At 41.1% G+C, this 18,137-nt stretch overlaps 2 protein-coding genes across 8 annotated transcripts in view; one reads left to right on the top strand and one right to left on the bottom strand.

Moving 5' to 3' along the window:
* The first annotated feature begins 720 nt into the window (after window positions 1–720).
* On the top strand, window positions 721–17,012 carry HDDC2 (HD domain containing 2). 3 transcript variants are annotated; one of them, XR_002466971.4, is made up of 7 exons: window positions 721–991; window positions 1,329–1,450; window positions 2,293–2,395; window positions 4,550–4,618; window positions 8,235–8,373; window positions 8,476–8,576; window positions 9,575–17,012. XR_002466971.4 is itself a non-coding variant. In XM_021547139.4 (6 exons), exons 1-6 carry the CDS (start codon window positions 815–817, stop codon window positions 9,667–9,669), a joined length of 705 nt encoding a protein of 234 aa, XP_021402814.1. In that variant the 5' UTR covers window positions 721–814; the 3' UTR covers window positions 9,670–17,012. The 3 variants fall into 3 exon arrangements, 2 of the variants coding, with proteins under 2 accessions (XP_021402814.1, XP_021402816.2); XM_021547139.4 differs by lacking the exon at window positions 8,476–8,576; XM_021547141.4 differs by having other exon boundaries at window positions 8,476–17,012.
* TPD52L1 (TPD52 like 1) overlaps window positions 11,496–18,137 on the bottom strand; it is a 48,898-nt gene continuing 42,256 nt past the window's right edge. For all 5 annotated transcript variants that reach the window (XM_077782236.2, XM_085575111.1, XM_077782234.2 and 2 more), the window contains 3 exons: window positions 17,177–17,215; window positions 15,482–15,542; window positions 11,496–13,268 (listed from right to left, as the gene is read on the bottom strand). In XM_077782236.2, the coding sequence (XP_077638362.1) occupies window positions 13,137–13,268; window positions 15,482–15,542; window positions 17,177–17,215 (232 nt within the window). In that variant the 3' untranslated portion in view covers window positions 11,496–13,136. The remainder of the gene's footprint in view (window positions 13,269–15,481; window positions 15,543–17,176; window positions 17,216–18,137) is intronic.

Genomic DNA, 18,137 nt, shown 5'->3' with positions numbered 1-18,137 from the left:
AGAGCTGTCAAGACAAATCTGCAACAGATGCATGATTCACTTCAACCAGGAAAGCTGTACTGCAACACCCAATGCATCTATGTTTGTGTACACAGATGTAAAAGTCATGAATTTCCTGGTCCTTATTGTTTTTTATTGTGGGAAAACAGCCTTAAAATTGTCACTAAAATGTTGTCTGGGCTTTATTATTAATTTAAGAGTTTAAATATTTGCACAAACAAAAGTAAAATACTCTCCCATCTATTGACAGCTGGCAAAACTGCAGATGTTCTTTCCTGAAACTATCACCACATTGAAACCATTATCTGCTATTTCAGTTGGCAAGATAAAAGTAGCAAAGAAATGCAATGTACTTTGAAAATCCACCGTCAGGTAAGTCACCGTGTTATTTTTTCAACTCATAAAAGTGACCGATGTGCTTGTAGAAAGATGCCGGGAGTCCACAGAATAATTTAAAAGTGTTCAGCAACTCTGATAACTATTCATTCTTCTCTGAACAGTAAATGAGTTTGCAGGGTGTTTTTTTGGTTGGTTGGTTTTTGTTTGTTTGTTTGCTTGTTTGGTTTTTGTTAGGTTGGGTTTTTTTTTGCATGGTAAAGGTCACCGAGATGCTCAGTTTTGACAGAAGTACGAGCTATTCCTACCTCGAGGCTGCCTTTGGCTCCTCCCTGCTGGTCCCCAGCGGAAGAGAGGAAAGGACACGCCTGCCCCCTTCCCGTCCCCGCTCCGCAGCGCTCATGCCCGTGAGCAGCCCGGCTTCTTTCGCCGCTCTTCCCGCTGCAGTCGCAACCGCTGTCGTTCCTTTTTGCTGTTCATGAACCCGGAGGAGCCAGAGCTTTGGGCCCGCGGTTCCGCCACCGACGCTTTCCCCGCACGCCTGAGCCCGGGCCCCGCTGCGGACGCGGGAGCGGAGGAGGCGGAGCCGCGGCCGATGGCGGCGGGCGGCGGGCTCGGGCTGCTGCCCTTCCTGCGGCTGCTCGGGCAGCTCAAGGTGGGCGCGGGGCAGGGGCCGGGCCGCGTTCCCTCGGCGGGGCCGGGGCCGGCAGCGGGGCCGGGGCTGCCAGCCGGGCCCGGCCTTCGCCTGCGGCCGGGGGCAGCCCTGCGGGCCGGGCTGGGCTTTGGGGCGGCGCTCGCTGCGAGCGTCGGAGATCTCCGGAGAGCGGGGCCATGGTGGGGCGGAATTGCTGCCGGTGTCTCTGAAACGAGGGCCTGCCAGCCGAGGGGATCAGCCTTTCCAGTGGCATGGGCTGGCGCCGTGCTGCCGCCGCGGTGATCTCCGCGGCCCCTTGCAGCCTGGCTGATTCGGTGGTTCTGTGGCGCGGGCGCAGAGAGTACCGCGGACAGGATGGGTGTACAGGAACGTGGCAGAGCCGGAGAGCGTCTCCGACCACATGTACAGGATGGCGATGATGGCTTTGGTGACTGAAGACAAGAGCCTTAACAAGGACAGGTGAGACTGCCTCTGCTTATCACGACCACGTGTTAATGTTGTGGGAGAGCTGCAAACAAAATGCTAAAGGTTGTCGTCCCGAGTAAGAGCTTTTAAATCACACTGAAGGAATTTGAAATCCTTTCTTCTCTTCTTTTTCCTCCATCATTTGGAGAAGGTCCTGTTTACCTGGTCATTTGAAAGGGGCTAAAAGCTTTATTGCTTAACTGTGAGTGTTGAGGCAAGTCCTCAGTGCAGATGCTCAAAGCTGGTCTTCTTTCAAGCAGTAAATAAACAGAATGAAGACCCTTGTAAAAACAATGTCCAGCAACAGACAGCCATGTCAGAGCCATAGACCATGTCAATTTTGACAGACTGAAGGAGCACTCGGCAGCAGCAAGGAGCCACAGAAGTCCTCTAGGGTAGCAAAGAAAGCTCTAGGAGCTGACATGAAGGCCTTTTTGACTATTCTGCTGCATAGCTGCAGAGTTGTGAGTGACAGATTATATGATGAATTTGGGATTGCGCCAATGAGATTACCTTCCACCTGTTGCAGGAATAATGTGAAGTATACAAAAACTAAGTACATTACTTTTGAATATTTTACTCTGGTGCACAGTGTGTTTATACTTAAATCTACATTTACAAGCAGTAGGGTTTAGAAATCAAAAATCAAAGTAATGTCTAGGGGGAAAGTACTTCCTTAACAAAAAAGTGAAAAATGTTATATAAAGTTTAAGAAAGGCTCCAACCAACCTTTAGATTATGTGAAGGGGGATAAATTCTGCAGTCTGTTAGCCTTTTGTATAAGTTTTCAATTTAAAATGCTGAAAAACTAATTTTCTGTCCCTCCTTCTTGTCAGATGCATACGATTAGCTTTGGTTCATGATATGGCTGAATGCATTGTTGGAGATATTGCTCCTGCAGATAATATCCCAAAAGAGGAGAAACACAGGAGAGAAGAGGTATGAACATAAGGTGTGAAGCCACAGCTGCAGAGCATTCTGTGTGTTTTAATGTTCTCTGGTGGTGAAGGAACACTCCAAGCAATATAATACTGCCATTGGCATTGGACAAGCCTGCCACAACCAAGTAGAGTTTTCAACTCATTGAGATTTTTGTACCTGTAACATTACCAAGTACAAAGTTATGGAAGAACCTTTGAAATAATGTTCACCTTGGACATTTATTCCTGACGTAGCTGCAGTTTTGGTAAGCCTGAATTAGTCATGTTCAGCAGCCTTACCAAGAAGTGAGGAGCAGGGAGTAGGTGCACTGAGTAGGATGGATGACAGTTCATGTCAGATCGTGTGTGTGGTGCCAGATCACCAGGTTGACAAGAGATTTCATTTAAACCTTCTGCACAGAACCTCAGATGTAGGTGTCTCTTTTGTTGTTGTGATTCTTTGAGTGCAGCATGCACTAGAGTCACTTTATTTATGGCCTTGCATTTCTTTGCAAGTAGCATTTCTTTGCTACTTTTATCAAACTGTTAGTTTGTGGCATTATTTGCAGAAAATGGAAACCATTTCTGTAGCCACAGCTAGAGGGCAATGTCATGCCTCAGAAACTCTTCAGAGGCTTTTTTTCATTCATGTAAGAACACTAGGAAGTATATTTAAAAAAGAAACACCAAAATTACAGTCAGTAAAGATAGTACTTCAAGAATGCCAAATGCACCTTAGATCTTCAATTTCCACTTTCTTAGCAAAGAGCTTACTCCTAGAGTTAGTAATGGCCCCCCAGCCCCTAGTTTTAACCAGATAAGCATAAAAGGGGGCCCCTTTTATGGGTGGTGAAGAATCACTGGAGTGTTTGTTGCACTCTTCAAAGAGCTTCAAAACACTGAACAGAAGAAACCTTTTTAACTGGAAGCCTCTAAAGGTTGTTGTGTCACTGAGAGTCAGCCTTCAACTTTGGTCTCATTTTAATTTAGGCAAGGAAAAAGATATTTCGATGCCTAGGTATGTTTAAGAAGTTTTCTTAAGTATTTGCAGCTCCTTCTGCTCCCATTTCAGTCAGTGAGGACTTTCTGTTGACTTTGTGAGAAGGAGAGTAAAGCATTAAACATTTGGGATGACTCTGAAATACTTTGTTGTAAAAATAGACCATGGGTAGCCACTTCAGGAGGTGGCTTGAGGTGAGTTATCAATACGCTGCTTCCACTGCAGAGTTCTCTTTTTTCTGTTTACAGCTGACATTGAGCTGGCTCCTTGTGCAGTAACTTTAACCAGTGAGTCTCACCAACACTAAGGCAGCGTGATTAAACAAAGAAGTTTTGGGGTTTTTTTTTTGGAGGAGAGAGGGTGTTGTTTGGAGTAGGGATTTTTGACAGATAAGTCATTTTAGCCACCATCTGGAAATCTGAGTTCCAGAGCTGTAAACAGGTGAGAAGGAATGAGACCTTGATGCTTGAGTGGTGGCAAGCAATTTGGAACCATATTGTGACACTATATCCTGTATATGAAGTGGAGAAACAATCATGGCATGAAACCTTTGTCTTGCTTGTGATGTTGGTTGTTTTAGAAGCAGCCCTTCATGTCACTGGGCAAACAGTAGAGACAGCACAAAATGAGTCTGATAACTGGGAGAACATAAAGAGCATGCAGAACACGTTTCTGGAGTCACAAGTTCTGCCAGGAGCCTGCTCCAGTGGAGGCTTCCTACAAGGTCACAGCCTCCTTTGGGTATCTCCCTGCTTTGAATCCTCCATGGGCTCCAGGTGGATATCTGCTCCATCATGGACCTCCAGGGGCTGCAGGTGGACCTCTGCTCCTCTGTAGGGCTGCATGGATACAGCTGCCTCACTAAAGCACCTCTTCCTTCTCCTTCACTAACCTTGTATCTACATATACCTTCTTCCTCTCTCTTCTTACTCCTCATCCTGGGTAGAGTTGCACAGGGATTTCCCCTCCCCTTAAATATGTTATCCCAGAGGTGATACCCCCTTGGCCTTGGCCAGAGCTGTAGCCAAACCTTCATGCCAATACAATACAGTAATATCTTGTGTAATGGATGTTTCTGCTAGCTTGGTAACAACTAGATACTTAGTCAGAAAAGATAATGCTAAATATGTTGCTCAGAAAATAGATAAATGGAAACAGCTTATTTTTTTTCAGACAGCTATGCAACAACTGACCCACCTTCTATCAGAGGACCTCAGAAGAGAGATCTATGAACTCTGGGAAGTAAGTTTGCATTCTTTTAATCCTATGTTGAAATTCAGGGTGACCCATTCTCTTCTTCCCATGTACCTGTGAAATTGTGCCATCTCTTATTTTGACCTCAAGAAAGTTAGATTTATTTGCTTAGAAAATAAAGCTTAACAGTATGAGTCAAGGACATTTTGGGGTCCTTTTCAAACAGAAATCCTGGGCTTCGGTAAAATTACCATTTTCTGCTCCTAGCCTCTCAGAGTTCCAGATCAACCTGTCTAGGGTTTGGTTTGTACAGCTTGGTTTGTCCTCTACATCCAGCCCTCTGGATATAAATCTGATTTTTATTACATTATCACTTTCATGCATATCTTTTGGCCATTTTCAGATTTTAATACAGGAAAAAAAATAATGGAAGGTGATGGTGCTGTGGTTTATCTTCTATTTTTTATGGAAGTAATTTCTGTGGCTTTCATTTCTTTCTAATAAAGTCCGTTAGACTAAGATATTTAGTAGTAACTTAATGATTTACTAAACTAATGTTTAAACTTAAATGTTACAAAAAAACCCCACACTTTACTGCAAACACTGTAGATTTCTGGTCTTGGGTTCTTTAAAAGTTTGTATATTTTGTGTTTGAAGGTGATTTAATCATTTTAATGTGAACCCATGCTGTTAATTGATAAGATCTTTTATACTTGCAAATGAGGGATGATTAGATTATTTCCAAAGAATTCAGGTTTATAATTACTGTGCTTTATCTCCTCCTGACATATGGTCACATGGGGGAAATTGTATCCACAAACTCTAGTCCAAGCACTCCATGTTTCTTGGACTCTATGACCTGAATCTGTATCTTACGTTCATATTCTTTTCTACTTATATTTAAATTCCAAATATTTGCATCCAGTTTCTGTCTTTTGCTACAACACCCTATTTGTGGTTTTGTTTTAGGGTTATTTTGGGGTTTTTTTGCCCTGTTTTAGTTGTGTGGTTGAACAGGCAGTGGGAATGGGCTCTCAGAGCTATATTTTAAGGTAAAGGGGGTAAACCAACATCATCAGATATAGGAAATAATATGTGTGTATTTTTTTAGGGAGCATTGGTTCCTTCTCCCTTGAGAAACTGTTATAATTGAGGAAAATGAGGTTTTGACAGATAAGGTTAGTTCTGTATAATTATTTTTTTTTCTTTGCTGGTCTCAGTCTTCTCCAGTGACATTGTAAGAGATGATTCAGTATGGAGTCAGTTCTTTAGCATGTTAGCTTTTCATCATTCTCATTAACCATAATTAATATATGCACACTTTTGATAATCTGGTCTTTGTTTCTGTCTTCAGGATTATTTATTGGCACTGTGTCTGCAGTTCATTAGCATGAGTGCAATCCATCTGGAAGAGAGGCTACCCTAAATATCTACTATTCACATGTAGTCCCCTCTAATGTTGTTTTAAGTGGAACAACTAGTTACCCCTTAAAAAGAAGAAAAAAGAGATAAAGAAAATCAGAAGCCTCTGATAACTTGGTGTGCTGCTCTGCTCTCAGCTAGCCAGAGACATTTCCCTGTGATTTTTTTTGTGAGTGAAAGTGGTTATGGATGAACAGTGCTGAGCAGTACAAGATTTCTTGACACTATTAGCAAGTCCTTCCTGCTCTGCCCTGCTCTTGTCTCTGTCTCTCTTTTCAGCTTTACACGGGCTGCTGCCTTGGATGGTGTTGGTGGGTACTTGGCAAGTGTCGTGTAGGGGAGAGGCAGCAGAAAGATGCCTCAGATGTATTTTCACTTTATAACTTAATCCCAAATGTGTTTGAGAAAACAGTAAAGTAAATGAGTCAGCATGTTTCAGCTCTGTCCTGCTTTTTTATTCTCAAGTGGAAAAGCATGGGAATGGTTTTTAAAAGACGACCTGTGGTGTTGGAGAGACCAGTTAGTGTTTTGCCAAAGTACACTGTTATTTCAGAGTCTTAACCACCTGTGGGGAGGAAACAGTAAGTGTTTGTTTCAGCACTGTGCACAGTTGCACATGTAATAGCTTATGTTTCTTGAGGGCAATGTGAGCTGAGGTGTGAGTAACATTGGGTATATAGCATAGAGGTTGGCAACAGATTGATACTCCCACGTAATTGCTGGAGGTGAGACTGACTTTTACAGGTGAACAGCCCTACTTCTTTTCTTGAAGTTCTCCTTTGTAATGCTGTCAACAGTTTGTTGTCCTTGGGGGACCCTCCCCCCGCAAAAGAGATTATAAAAAATAGAGCAGAAATAAATAGATTTAAGAAAATAAGTAGTACTTAAACAATTTTAAAATGAGGCAATGCTTAGGTTGAATGGAGAAAAACAAGATAAAAACACTGAAATTAAATTTATTATTAAAAGAATGATGAATATGTAACTGAAAATTTAAAGTACCATTGAAGTCGAAATAGAATAGTAAACCTCTCAATCATGGCTATTGAAATCTGGATTTCTGACTTCATAGGCAAAGTAATAAGCCTAAGAAAAGGCTTCTAGTGGTATGTAAGACAAGGAAGTGACTGTCACACTTACCTGAGCATCGTTGTGCTGGAATTACAAAGCTGGGGTCTTTCCACTGTGAATGACACTCATACCACAGTTGTTGTCTTAAGATGCAGAAAGGAGTATCAGCTTCTGTGGTCAGTAGGCAAACCTCTTCCTGCACTTGTGTTGCTCGTCTCTGTGGAAGTGCTATGATCCACAGGTTCTGTGGATCTGGGAGCTTAGATGCGTCCCATTGTGTACTTTGGTGTGATTAATGATGGTGGGGATGATGAATAGGATCAGACTTGCCAATGGTATCAAGGTAACCTGCACAGAAGAAAACCCCTTTTTAGGGGGTTGGTTTTGGAAGTCAGGCGAGTCAGGAAGACCTGCTCATGAGACATCTCATACAACACAGTAGATTTAGAAAAGAGAAAATGCAATGCCAAACCTGTCTGCAGCCATCACTGGAAGCAAATGACAGCAAAATTGTTAAAAGTTGCGTAGAAATGTGAATCACTCATAAATACATACTGATGATGATTGTAGAGAGGGAAAAGATAGCAGAGAGATTAAAGGACTTAAGTTCTGAAGGGAGGAAACCCCTTTACCACTCCCTATCTCCTAGGAGAGACATAAGGACATAAGCAGCTCAGACAGATTAGAGCAAAAAGATTAGGCAGGAATGACAGGGGAAATATAAAGAACAACTCCATACAGAAACAGTAAGTGATGAGAAAAGTGCAAAATAGTTCTTAAAAATAGGTGGTGATAGTGCATAAGCACACACTGTGGTAATTAATAGCCTTAGCCAGGCCTGAAATTATCTTTCTATGTAAAATACAGTTAAATCAAACCTATTGTTTAACTTGTATGTCATGCAGAGTTGCCTCCATATCATCCCTGATTCAGCCAATACAGTTGGTATATTTAGAATCAGATTATGCAAAAGACTGTATTTTACATTCCAGTGCATTTAATATAAAATTGGCACATATTTCAAATGTTTTGCTGACCACAAAGTGAAAGATGTAATTGTACTGAATATTTCTGGAGTGACTAATGAAGAAAATTCTAGATATATAAAGAGATTTTAATGTTCTGTTTTAGGGTAACAAATTTTTTTTCTTACAACTGCAAATCTTTTCAGGAATATGAAAACCAGTCTAGTGCAGAGGCCAAATTTGTAAAGCAGTTGGATCAGTGTGAGATGATACTGCAAGCATTTGAGTATGAAGAATTGGAAAAGACACCTGGCAGACTGCAGGATTTTTTTGATTCAACTGCTGGTATGATATTTGGACTTTTTTTTTTCCTCTTTCAAAAATGAAAAATTAATTTCATAAATGAAATATATAAATTCCTTTTTTTTTTTTTTTTTTCCCTGACAGACACTCAGAGCAAGTGAGAACTAGTTATTTTACTCATTGCTCAAGTCCCCTAATATTTCTGGAGAACCTTGATTCATTGTGAACATACCTGACATTTACCTGTAGGTATTAAACCGGAATTTAATTTTTTCCAAATTCCTTTTACATCACTTTTTACCTTAGAGAGAAGCTCAGCTTTCATGACACTTGCATGTGTGTAAGGATCTCCCTGAAACATCAGTCTTCATAAAGGAATCTTCAGTGTTCACCCATGCTCTGACAGCAGCTTGTTTGTACTCTGTCAATGTTTCAGGAACCAGTAAAGTAGAATTTGTTATCCCCAAATGAGCTGAGTGACCAGCCTAAGGTTCCTGTGAAAACCACCTCAGTGAAATGATTAAGTTGCAACTGTGTTACTTTTTATTCTTTCCACTGCTTTTCATCCTTTGCAAAATACACTGGTAGTTTAAAGCAGAGATAGGTAAAATAATAATCTTTATCATTTTGGCAAGGTGGTTGAACACCAGAGGAAAACTGTAACTGACTCATCATGTCCTGGGGAAAAAAAGTAGGGATCGACAAACTCTAGGGATAAGAGGACCAGCAGTCACCCAATAGAGTCCCTGACAAGTCCCATTTATACATTGGTGATTCCCCAGGGAAATAATAATCTCTCTGTAAGACTTTGATTAGCAAAGGGAAAAAAAAAAAGACAATGTGAACGAAGCTTATAATGCTTTATTTTCTAACTGACATCTTTGCTCCCCTACCAGAATTCAATAACTTAAATTGAGCTGGTGCCTGAGTAGAACATGCAGCATATACCCGAAATGCACCTGTAACTAGAGTGGTTTCCTGTAGTACTATACATAGTATCCTTATCTTGGTGTATCAGGGTGCATTAATAGAGCACAAAAATACAAGCTTTTTGTGAAGAAGGGATGTAGCTACACTTAATCCATAGTTGGATTGAACTAGGACCATTCACTTTCTTAAAAGAATAATTCAACATTTATTCTGAGCCTAAAGTGACATCTCTGCTATTGTTCTAATTCCAGGCTTTCACACATGGCAAAATGAGCGCATTTTTCATTAACCTTCCCTTTCTTTTGTTTTGCAGGGAAGTTTGTTCACCCAGAAATACTCCAGCTTGTATCTCTGATTAACACAGAAAGGGAAAAAAGAATAGCTGATGCATCTCATCCACATTCCTGAAGTGTTCTGAAATCCTGTAGCCATAATAAATACTTTGGTTTATATTCTGGACATTATTTTTTCTCCTCTAACATCACTGATTATGCTAGCCGATTTTTTTTCCTTTGCATTCACTGTTGAGAATCCCAGGATCACTTAGAGAGGACCAGGTAATGTAGTTGCCACCCAGATCAGAGGTTGTGTCAGGGAACAAAGAAATAGTATATTTGGGAATATAAATAAGTATAGAATAGAATAAGTATATGCTTCTTTTTAATCGGCCTCTGATTAATGCAGTCTCAGTTACAAATAGATTCTCCACTGGGGAAGTCTGTGTATGTCTAAAAATTAGTTGATTGCAATCTTATCTGTTTGTGTAATGCACTGTGTGGGGTAGGTGGTCTTGTTCTGTGAATTTCTAAATATTTATGGATTTAAGTACCTTCAGAATGGGTTAATATCCACTCAGTGCTACACAGAAATGAGACCAGTAAGCATGTGTCTGTAGGAGCTCTTGACTGAGCTTAGTGATGAGATTTCTTTGGAGTGCATAAGCCTTAAGTGATGGTGCATAAAACTAGTAATCTCATTAATTATATTCTCTCAGTATCTTCTTTGTTTCATACAGCTTTTCCCCTATTCATGTGTTGTATCAGGGAATGGTGCCAGTATTTCCATAAGGTCTCTATTCCTCACTCCACCTCACCCCCCTGACTGACAGTTGTACAGACTCCTTTACAAGTAATTAATAATCACAGAATATCTGAGGTTGGGACGGACCTTTGCAGTTTGTGCAATCTAATGCAGAAGCCTGTACATCCATGTAGAGCTGGCTTCCTTCTCCAGGCTGTCACATGCTGGTAGCAGTTCTGCCATAAATGAGTTTCTGGCAGAAGCAGAGCAGTAATGTACAAGTACAGAATGATTGTGAAGTAAAGCTGTAGTGGTGGTAAATGCCATAATGAGGCCAGTGCCATGATTACCAAATAAGCAAAATTTGCACCTGTAAAAATTACATGGTAGAGACTTGGAGTTCTCTGTCTTCCACCTCATGTCAAATGAAGCAGCATAAAACTAAATTCAATTATCATATCCTTTAAATGTAGGTAATGTATCTGAGCACACAGTTTCAGGCACTGTGACTCAGGAAGTGCTTTCTATACGCAAACCACAGGGGCCTGACTGAAGGTCGCAAAGTGTTCTGTGGCTGGTGGCTTTCCTAGAGCGCAGAGTGCTGTGTAGAGATGCTGGGAGCTTCTTGCCTCAAAGGCTGGCACAGTGCTCAAAATCTGTGGAGTGTATTGGTCTGTGAGGTGCCTGCTGTGCTCAAGAACCCCTTGGGGCAGCAGTCATGCCCTGTGGCAACCCTGGAAAAACAGGTTGCACTTTGCTGAGCTGATTAGTGGTTCTTTGCAACAGATTGCCATACTGTAGAGGGTGATGGAGTGGGGCCCACCGAGCTTTTGTCAGCATTTTTATTCCACGTAGATGCACACAAATCACAGTGTCTGTTAGTTTGCATTGAATGCTGAGTGTGAAAGCTACAGATGTATGGAAGGGCAGAATTGAGAACATTCTTGACAAACCAGCAAAGTGGCCTTGAAGAGATGTTTGGTAGAAACACAGCACAAATATTGTCCAAAGCAGGAACAGTCCATTCATGCAGCATAGGAAGCTTCCACATTCTGCAGGGGACTGAGGGGACAGCATGGAACCCCATGCACAGTAATCATAAGAGTGGTTTGAGTTGGAAGGGACTTTAAAGATTGTCCTGTGCCAGTGGTGGGGACACCTTCCACTAGGTTGCTCAGTACTACTGGTGAACAGAATTAAAACATCACCAAGGGTAAAAGAGAAAAAAATATTTTTAATAAGAATATCAAGAAGTTCATTTACACAAACTAAGTTGTCAATTAATATCTTCCATTTTAAATAAATCCACATTTATGCACAAAACCACATAAAATAAGCAAGAAAATTGTCACAAGAATACTAGAAAAACAATTAGATTTGCTTCCATGCTAAAAATCACACTAAAGAGGCATTTCATATAAATGTCCAAAGTTAGCCTATGCCCAGTAGAACATTACAAAAGGACTTTCAACTTTGTAAAAACTAACAAAAGCCACACAAGAAAAACCAAAAATCACTTAAAGCCATATTTTCTCACAAAATTTTAAGCGGTCTGTAATGTCAAACTCACACTGATTTGAAGCTTTGGCGTGCGCTCAAAAAATGCACCCATTCTCAAAGTAGCCAGGCTCTTTTCCATCCTGTTTACTCATAACGTCGTGCCCGCCCCCGTGTGTGGTGAGCTGAGCAACGCAACATGCGGACTGACAAGTGCTCACTATACAACAAGATAGTGTCACAAATGTGCTGCTCTTTCCTTAGAAAACATGTTAAAAGAATGCAATTCAGAAAACATGCTGAATCAAAGTTGAGAGATGTCTGGCTCTTGATGATTGAGCAGAGATAATGTGGTTGGTGGAATTAATATGCTGGAGCGAAGCACAACAAAATTTGACACCAAAAGTGAAGTTCTTACTCATCCTGTGCATTGTCAGGTGACAGGGTCTACGCTAGCAACTCTGAAGGCATGGGCTCTCTCACCTATGGCACATCTGAAGCCAAATGTTGGGTTTGTAGTCTTTCACTTAAAGCTGTATCTTGACAGAAGCTCATAAATATATTTTCCCTTGGTTTTGAGGGGAAGATATGGAAGCAAAAATATGCCACTCCACTTGATTTTATAATTAAGTTTGCTGCCAGGTCTTACCAAATGAAAGAGAGGAAGCAATGGTGCACATTTTGAAACTGAAATCTTTCCAGCCAAAATGACAATCTGAAATCAGCAGCTGTGATAGGTTGTTTCTGTATGAATAACCAGGTGTCTCTTCATGCCCTCCTTAACTCTGCTGCCTAACGGGTGTAAGGCAATGCCAGACCGCACCACTGAAGGAGAAACAGATTTTTGTGACAGTAAGTGATTTTTATTCTGTTAGGAAATAGATGATGTACAGACACTCCTGAGCAAAGGGCACCTGGTATGGATGGTAGACAGCTGGTGTATGGGCTATTGCTGGCAACTGAATGCTCTGCACAGCTCTAGGTCCATCTGTCTGATGGGGCACTGAGAGGGAAGCCAGAAACCAACAGATAGAAAAAAGCAAACCAAAATAAATAAGAAACAGAGACTGGGAGATTGTTAGAGGGAAGTTACACGTAACTGAAAACTATTTAGTCACTTAACACAGAATTTAGTGCATTATAGCCAATGACTTATGTGCGGTTTTGATGATGATAAAATGGCCCATCTAAAATAGAAGTAAGGGAGAGGAAACATTTCTCCAACACAAAGCCAGGATGGCAATTTTCCAAAGCTGACAAAACCTTGTTGTGCAAGCTGTGTGGTGAGGGAGAGCTGAAAATCATTGTCTGGACAAGTCTCTAAAGAGAGGCATGTGGGGCTCAGGAGGGCCTGCTGTTTAACACTGAAGCTCTTCTTCACTTTCAGGGAGTCGGGTGCCAGCAAGGGAGCTCTGAGCACTAGCATGGGCTGTAGAGCTGAGAACTTCTTCAAAACTTCCTCCTGTGTGGTTTGTCCCACCAACCTTGGTCTGAAATAAGGCAAACAGAACAGCAAGATTGTCTGCTCACACTGAAGCAAATCCCATTTCCAATCCACCCCATGGCCAAGGAGAGCAGGGAACTGTTCAGGCAGAGAATGCTTAGGGATGGTCCCTTAGAACAACAGCTGTAAAACCAGTCACATAAAGTAACTTCTTTACTCCACAATTTCTAAACTAGGCTGCCATCATAAAATCTGACAGTGGCACGTCTCATATGCTTAAAGGAGACAGTCCCTAAGTAGATCGCAGGTAGGATCCTAGACCCTAGCAGTAAACCCAATGTGGTTGTTTACCTGAGTAGCTCACACTGGTTTCACTGCTTTTTTTTCCAATTCTATGCAGGCCAGATAAGAGATGGATACTAAAATGAACTGGTTCATTTGCTGTGTGGCCCACATGCCAGCTATAGCAACACAGCTGCTCGCAAAATTCATAAACCATACTGGGATTTTGGACAGCAGAAGGAATGTAGTAACCAAAGGACCTGAATCCCCTTCAGGCACTTGTAGCTGCGGAGATATTGGAATATAAAACTGCCAGTGGCATTTTCATGGGGGAAGGCAGGGAAGAGATAGCAAAATACATTAATCAAACATATCCAATGTGCTTGCACATCTACTTCCATAATGCTTCAGGTCACTGAATTTGTAGTAAGTATTAAAAATAAAAATCAGTAAGACTGAATCTCTGAAAAAGAAGTTTCCTAACAAAGAGCTGTGTCTAAAGATTTGGAAATTATCAAGACTAAATGATGAAGAGACAATGCTGTTTTGACTAGGTTGTCTTGGTAAGAGAACATTCTTTTTTTGTGGCTTTGCTTGCTGATATGCCTGCTCCAAGTTGATTCAAGTCTCAAAATAAGACAAAACCTTTTACTCCATCCTAGAATTGCAGCAGAACTCAAAGACAACCTGATATTTTTCAACTTCTCAGCCACTGAATACTTAGGAAGATTATTTTAATTAAATGAACCTTGTGTTCTAAGTTTCCAAAGGGTTAATCCTATGTAATCCTGTTTCTTTAGCTAGCACAGCAGCTTACCTAGCTTGAAAGTCCAATAAAACATTTAATTTATCAGAGTTCAGATTTTCAGAAAAGTTGAGAAGAATGAGGCACCCTGGTCCTCTTTGATTTCCAGGGGAAAATGAACTAGTATACTCTCCTGAGAAAGCTGCAACCCAAAGTCCAGACTCCAAGAGCAAATAAAATCTAATTTGAAATTTGGCTTCTAAATGTTATGAAACCTGATCATCAGTTTTGGCAAACTGCAGAACACTAGGATCACTGAAGATTTGTAGCTGATACAGGGATTGGAAAGATGGTAAGACTACTGCTGTTCTTTTTTCAGGGGTCTCACTGGATAGCTCTCCATTTTTGAGACCACAACAAAACCCTAGAATTGAAGGGTAACTTCATGATTTCTCCCCCCATTCCCTGTCTTCCTAATCTTGCAAGCCTTGGAACACAGGTGGGAAAAAGGAGGAGCAATGCTGAAACATTCCCATTTGTCTGCAGTCTACCCTAGTGGCACCCTAGATCTATGACTCCAGCTTCCTTTCCCCATAAAGGAAAGGAAGAAATTTGCATAAAGAAATGAAAGAAAGAAAGAAAGAGAATACAGAAAGAAAATATTTTGAGAAATGTCAGTAAGTTTGTCAATAAAGACAGACAATAAATATTTCATGAGATATGGAGGATTATTTCAGACTCAGAACTTACTGTATTGTCCTGCTTAATTACAGATTTCTTAAAGGATGATCTAAGAGTGCACTGAACACAACATGCTGAGCTGGCATGACAAATACTCTCCTCTAGAACACCTTTGCTTAATCAACAAAATAAGATCAGGCTTCTCAAGCAGATCACTGTGAGCGGAAACGGTCTTCAGAGCTGTGCAGTTTGAATTACCTTTTTCTATTTCTGAATGACACATTGAGATGAGGGAACAGAGACTCCTTACCACCACTATTTTTGGCATTTCTGAGACCATTTGCTTACTTTGGCAGGCATCAGAAATAATTTCTTAGCAACAAAGCAAAGGAAAACAATTTTTTTGCATATTGCCTTCATTTTCCATAAGTGCTCAATGAAATTCTTGATGGAACAACAAATCAAATCAGTCTCCTGTAGAAATGGTAAAGACAACTAAGCAGTCACACTTTAACACACACAGGCATGTGAACTCTGCCCCTAACCTTTACCTTAAGGCTTGTGACAGTGGTTTCAACCTTCTCCTCAAAGGATTTGAAAGTTGGAGAATTCCTAGGAGAAAAAAATTGTTGAAGGGAAGAAAAAGAGTGAGTTGCCAACATCATGGGATAATTCCACAATTTGAGTAGTCCTTACCAAGCAACACTGCCAGCACAGAATGAAGGCTGGCTGGCAGCACAAGGCTATGAACACTCACTTGTGCTCTGTCAGTCAAATCCAATTATGGTAATCGGATGAGTACTTTTTAGCTACAAATTTTCAAAAGTAGAACCTGCCTAGTAATTGAAACCAAATTATAACTGGCCTGCCTACTCTATGATACATTTGTCACGTTCTCAGAAGAACAACCAGACAATGCTGCCTGTAATGCTGCTTTTCTATGGCTTTATCCATTTGTATTGTTGCTGTAAAGAAATAAACATTTTTTTCACTTTCTGAACAAGTTCGTAACCTACATTATTAAAAAGATGGCAAGTTTAATGTCCTAAGGTTGGGAAGAAGGAGATGAGAACCACATGGGAAGTGGGTCCCAAATGTCTTTGAGGAATCCTATCCCACCGTCCTTTTCCTGTGATTTTGTGACTGCTGCTTTCAAAGACAAAGACTTCAGAGAGACTGTGTTCCTAAGGTGCCACTCTGATTAAGCTAAGCTTTTCTCTGTGTTCACTCAACACAATGGAGACTTGGACAAGTCTACAGTGGGTGAAGGGGATCTTCTTCTCTGCTCCTTGCTTGGCACCTGACAGCTCATTTAAAGCATACATTATGCTTCATTATTAGTGAATACTCTGAAGCTCAGGCACTGTTGTCCAGCACAGTTCCTCATTCTGCAAATACATTTATATAATATCCCCCATCAGGCCGAGTTAAAATGACTCCAATTTAAGGGGAGAAGGGCAAACAGAAGCCAGTTGAAAAAATAATGCAAATTTAGTTTCTGTTATTTAGATGACAGATTTTTTCATAGGGTAAAAAGGATCAAAGGAGAAACTGAGTTTTATAACATATATTTGATCCCGTAGGTCACATTGGTGAATTCTTGCCTTAAACTACCCACCTGCTGAAGTTGAATGACTTAGTATCCATCATTTAGTTGTTTGTTTTTCATGCATGCTTGGCACAGAGTGGGGACAGTCATGTATTTAGAGGCCAAGGGAGTAAAAAGAAAGCTGGATACTAATTTTATTGAAAACAGTCAGAGCTTTACTTGAACAGACGTCAATATTTGGCTGCAGTCAAGTAAAGTGTGATTATAGCCATTAAAATATGAAAGCACTCATGTAAAATCCCTCTACAGGAGCATGGTCCAAAGCCTGTTGGAGTGGAAAGCATCTCTGACATTAATGGGCTTTGGATGATGTTCTAGAGACAGCAAAACAACTGAATTTCAGATTCAGTAATACAAACCTGATAACAGTCAGCAACCCAAATACCTCTCAGAACTGCTTCATTTACTCAAAGGCTTGTACAAGAGATTAAGCAGTTAATACAATTAAAATGAAAATAAACCCTGAAACCGCAGCTCGCCTGTCCTGCAGCCCTCATCTACATGAATAACCTTAATTGATTGAAGTGAGACTTCTCATCCAACTAAAAACTGCAGGATCAGGATCAAAGTATGCAAATCCCCCCTCATTACTCTGTTGAACATCTCCATAGCGAATAGAATGTGGGTAGCACATTACCTCATTGCAGGCATGCTTATGGAATGGCGAATAGAATAGCTGTGGGATGAAAGCAAAACATAAGAAAAAAAAGCTGTAAAATCTGATTTCCAATATGATTATAATGTATTTTTTAAATTTAGCTATAAATGTACATATACACATAGTCCCCTTCTGATGGCAAGGGCTTGTCAAACTCTCAGCACTAAAGATCTTAAAGCCACATTCTCATGTCAACTGACCAGCAATGGGGCTCAAAAGAATGATGCAAAACAGCTCCTGGCAGAATCCATTTAAATGCTGCAGACCCTGGCTATCTACAGAGACACACAAGAGGGGCACATAGAGCCACCTCCATGTCCTACAGTGACAGAGGTCGAGCTCTGTGTTGGGCAGGAGGGATACACCCCAGGTTTGTGCACATCAGCTGAGCTGGTTCAGCTGACTCTCAATCTCAAAAGGCTCTTGCACAGCTGTTTACCTAAACAACAGGTTTCTTCAACCATAGAGGCAGCATTCTCACATATCTGCACCCCTCCAGGACATTTCACTTCCCCCTTCACTCCTCAACTTTACCAAAGGTACAGAGCTATTTTCCACAGCTCTCATCCAGCTTTCTTTGTGACACTTCCCTCCTGAGACTTCCCAGAAGCAGGAGTATTGGAAGGTTGTAAGCAGAGGATAGTGCCTCTGCATTACTCAAAGATCCCCAAATCATGCTGCACACCTTTAGACCTCCAGATGCCACCCACACTGACTGCTTGACTTACATGAGCCAAATTCTCCCACCTGAGAGACCGACTGTTTTCACAGCATCACCTGTTCCCTGCTGCTGGGAAGCATCATGCCTGGTCCAAATAGGAATCTTTATTTGAAGCGTAAGAACTTTCCATAAGCACATTTAGATCTGAGCACTTTAAGTAAGGCGTCTTTTTCCAAAAATCCCTGCATTGCTACTTTCAGTATTGACTGACAGCTGTAG

Source organism: Lonchura striata, chromosome 3 (genome assembly GCF_050655825.1).
Source record: "Lonchura striata isolate lonStrDom1 chromosome 3, ASM5065582v1, whole genome shotgun sequence".
Classification (NCBI taxonomy): domain Eukaryota; kingdom Metazoa; phylum Chordata; class Aves; order Passeriformes; family Estrildidae; genus Lonchura; species Lonchura striata.
Note: the sequence above shows the minus strand (reverse complement) of the source record. Positions and strands in the feature narration are given on the sequence as shown.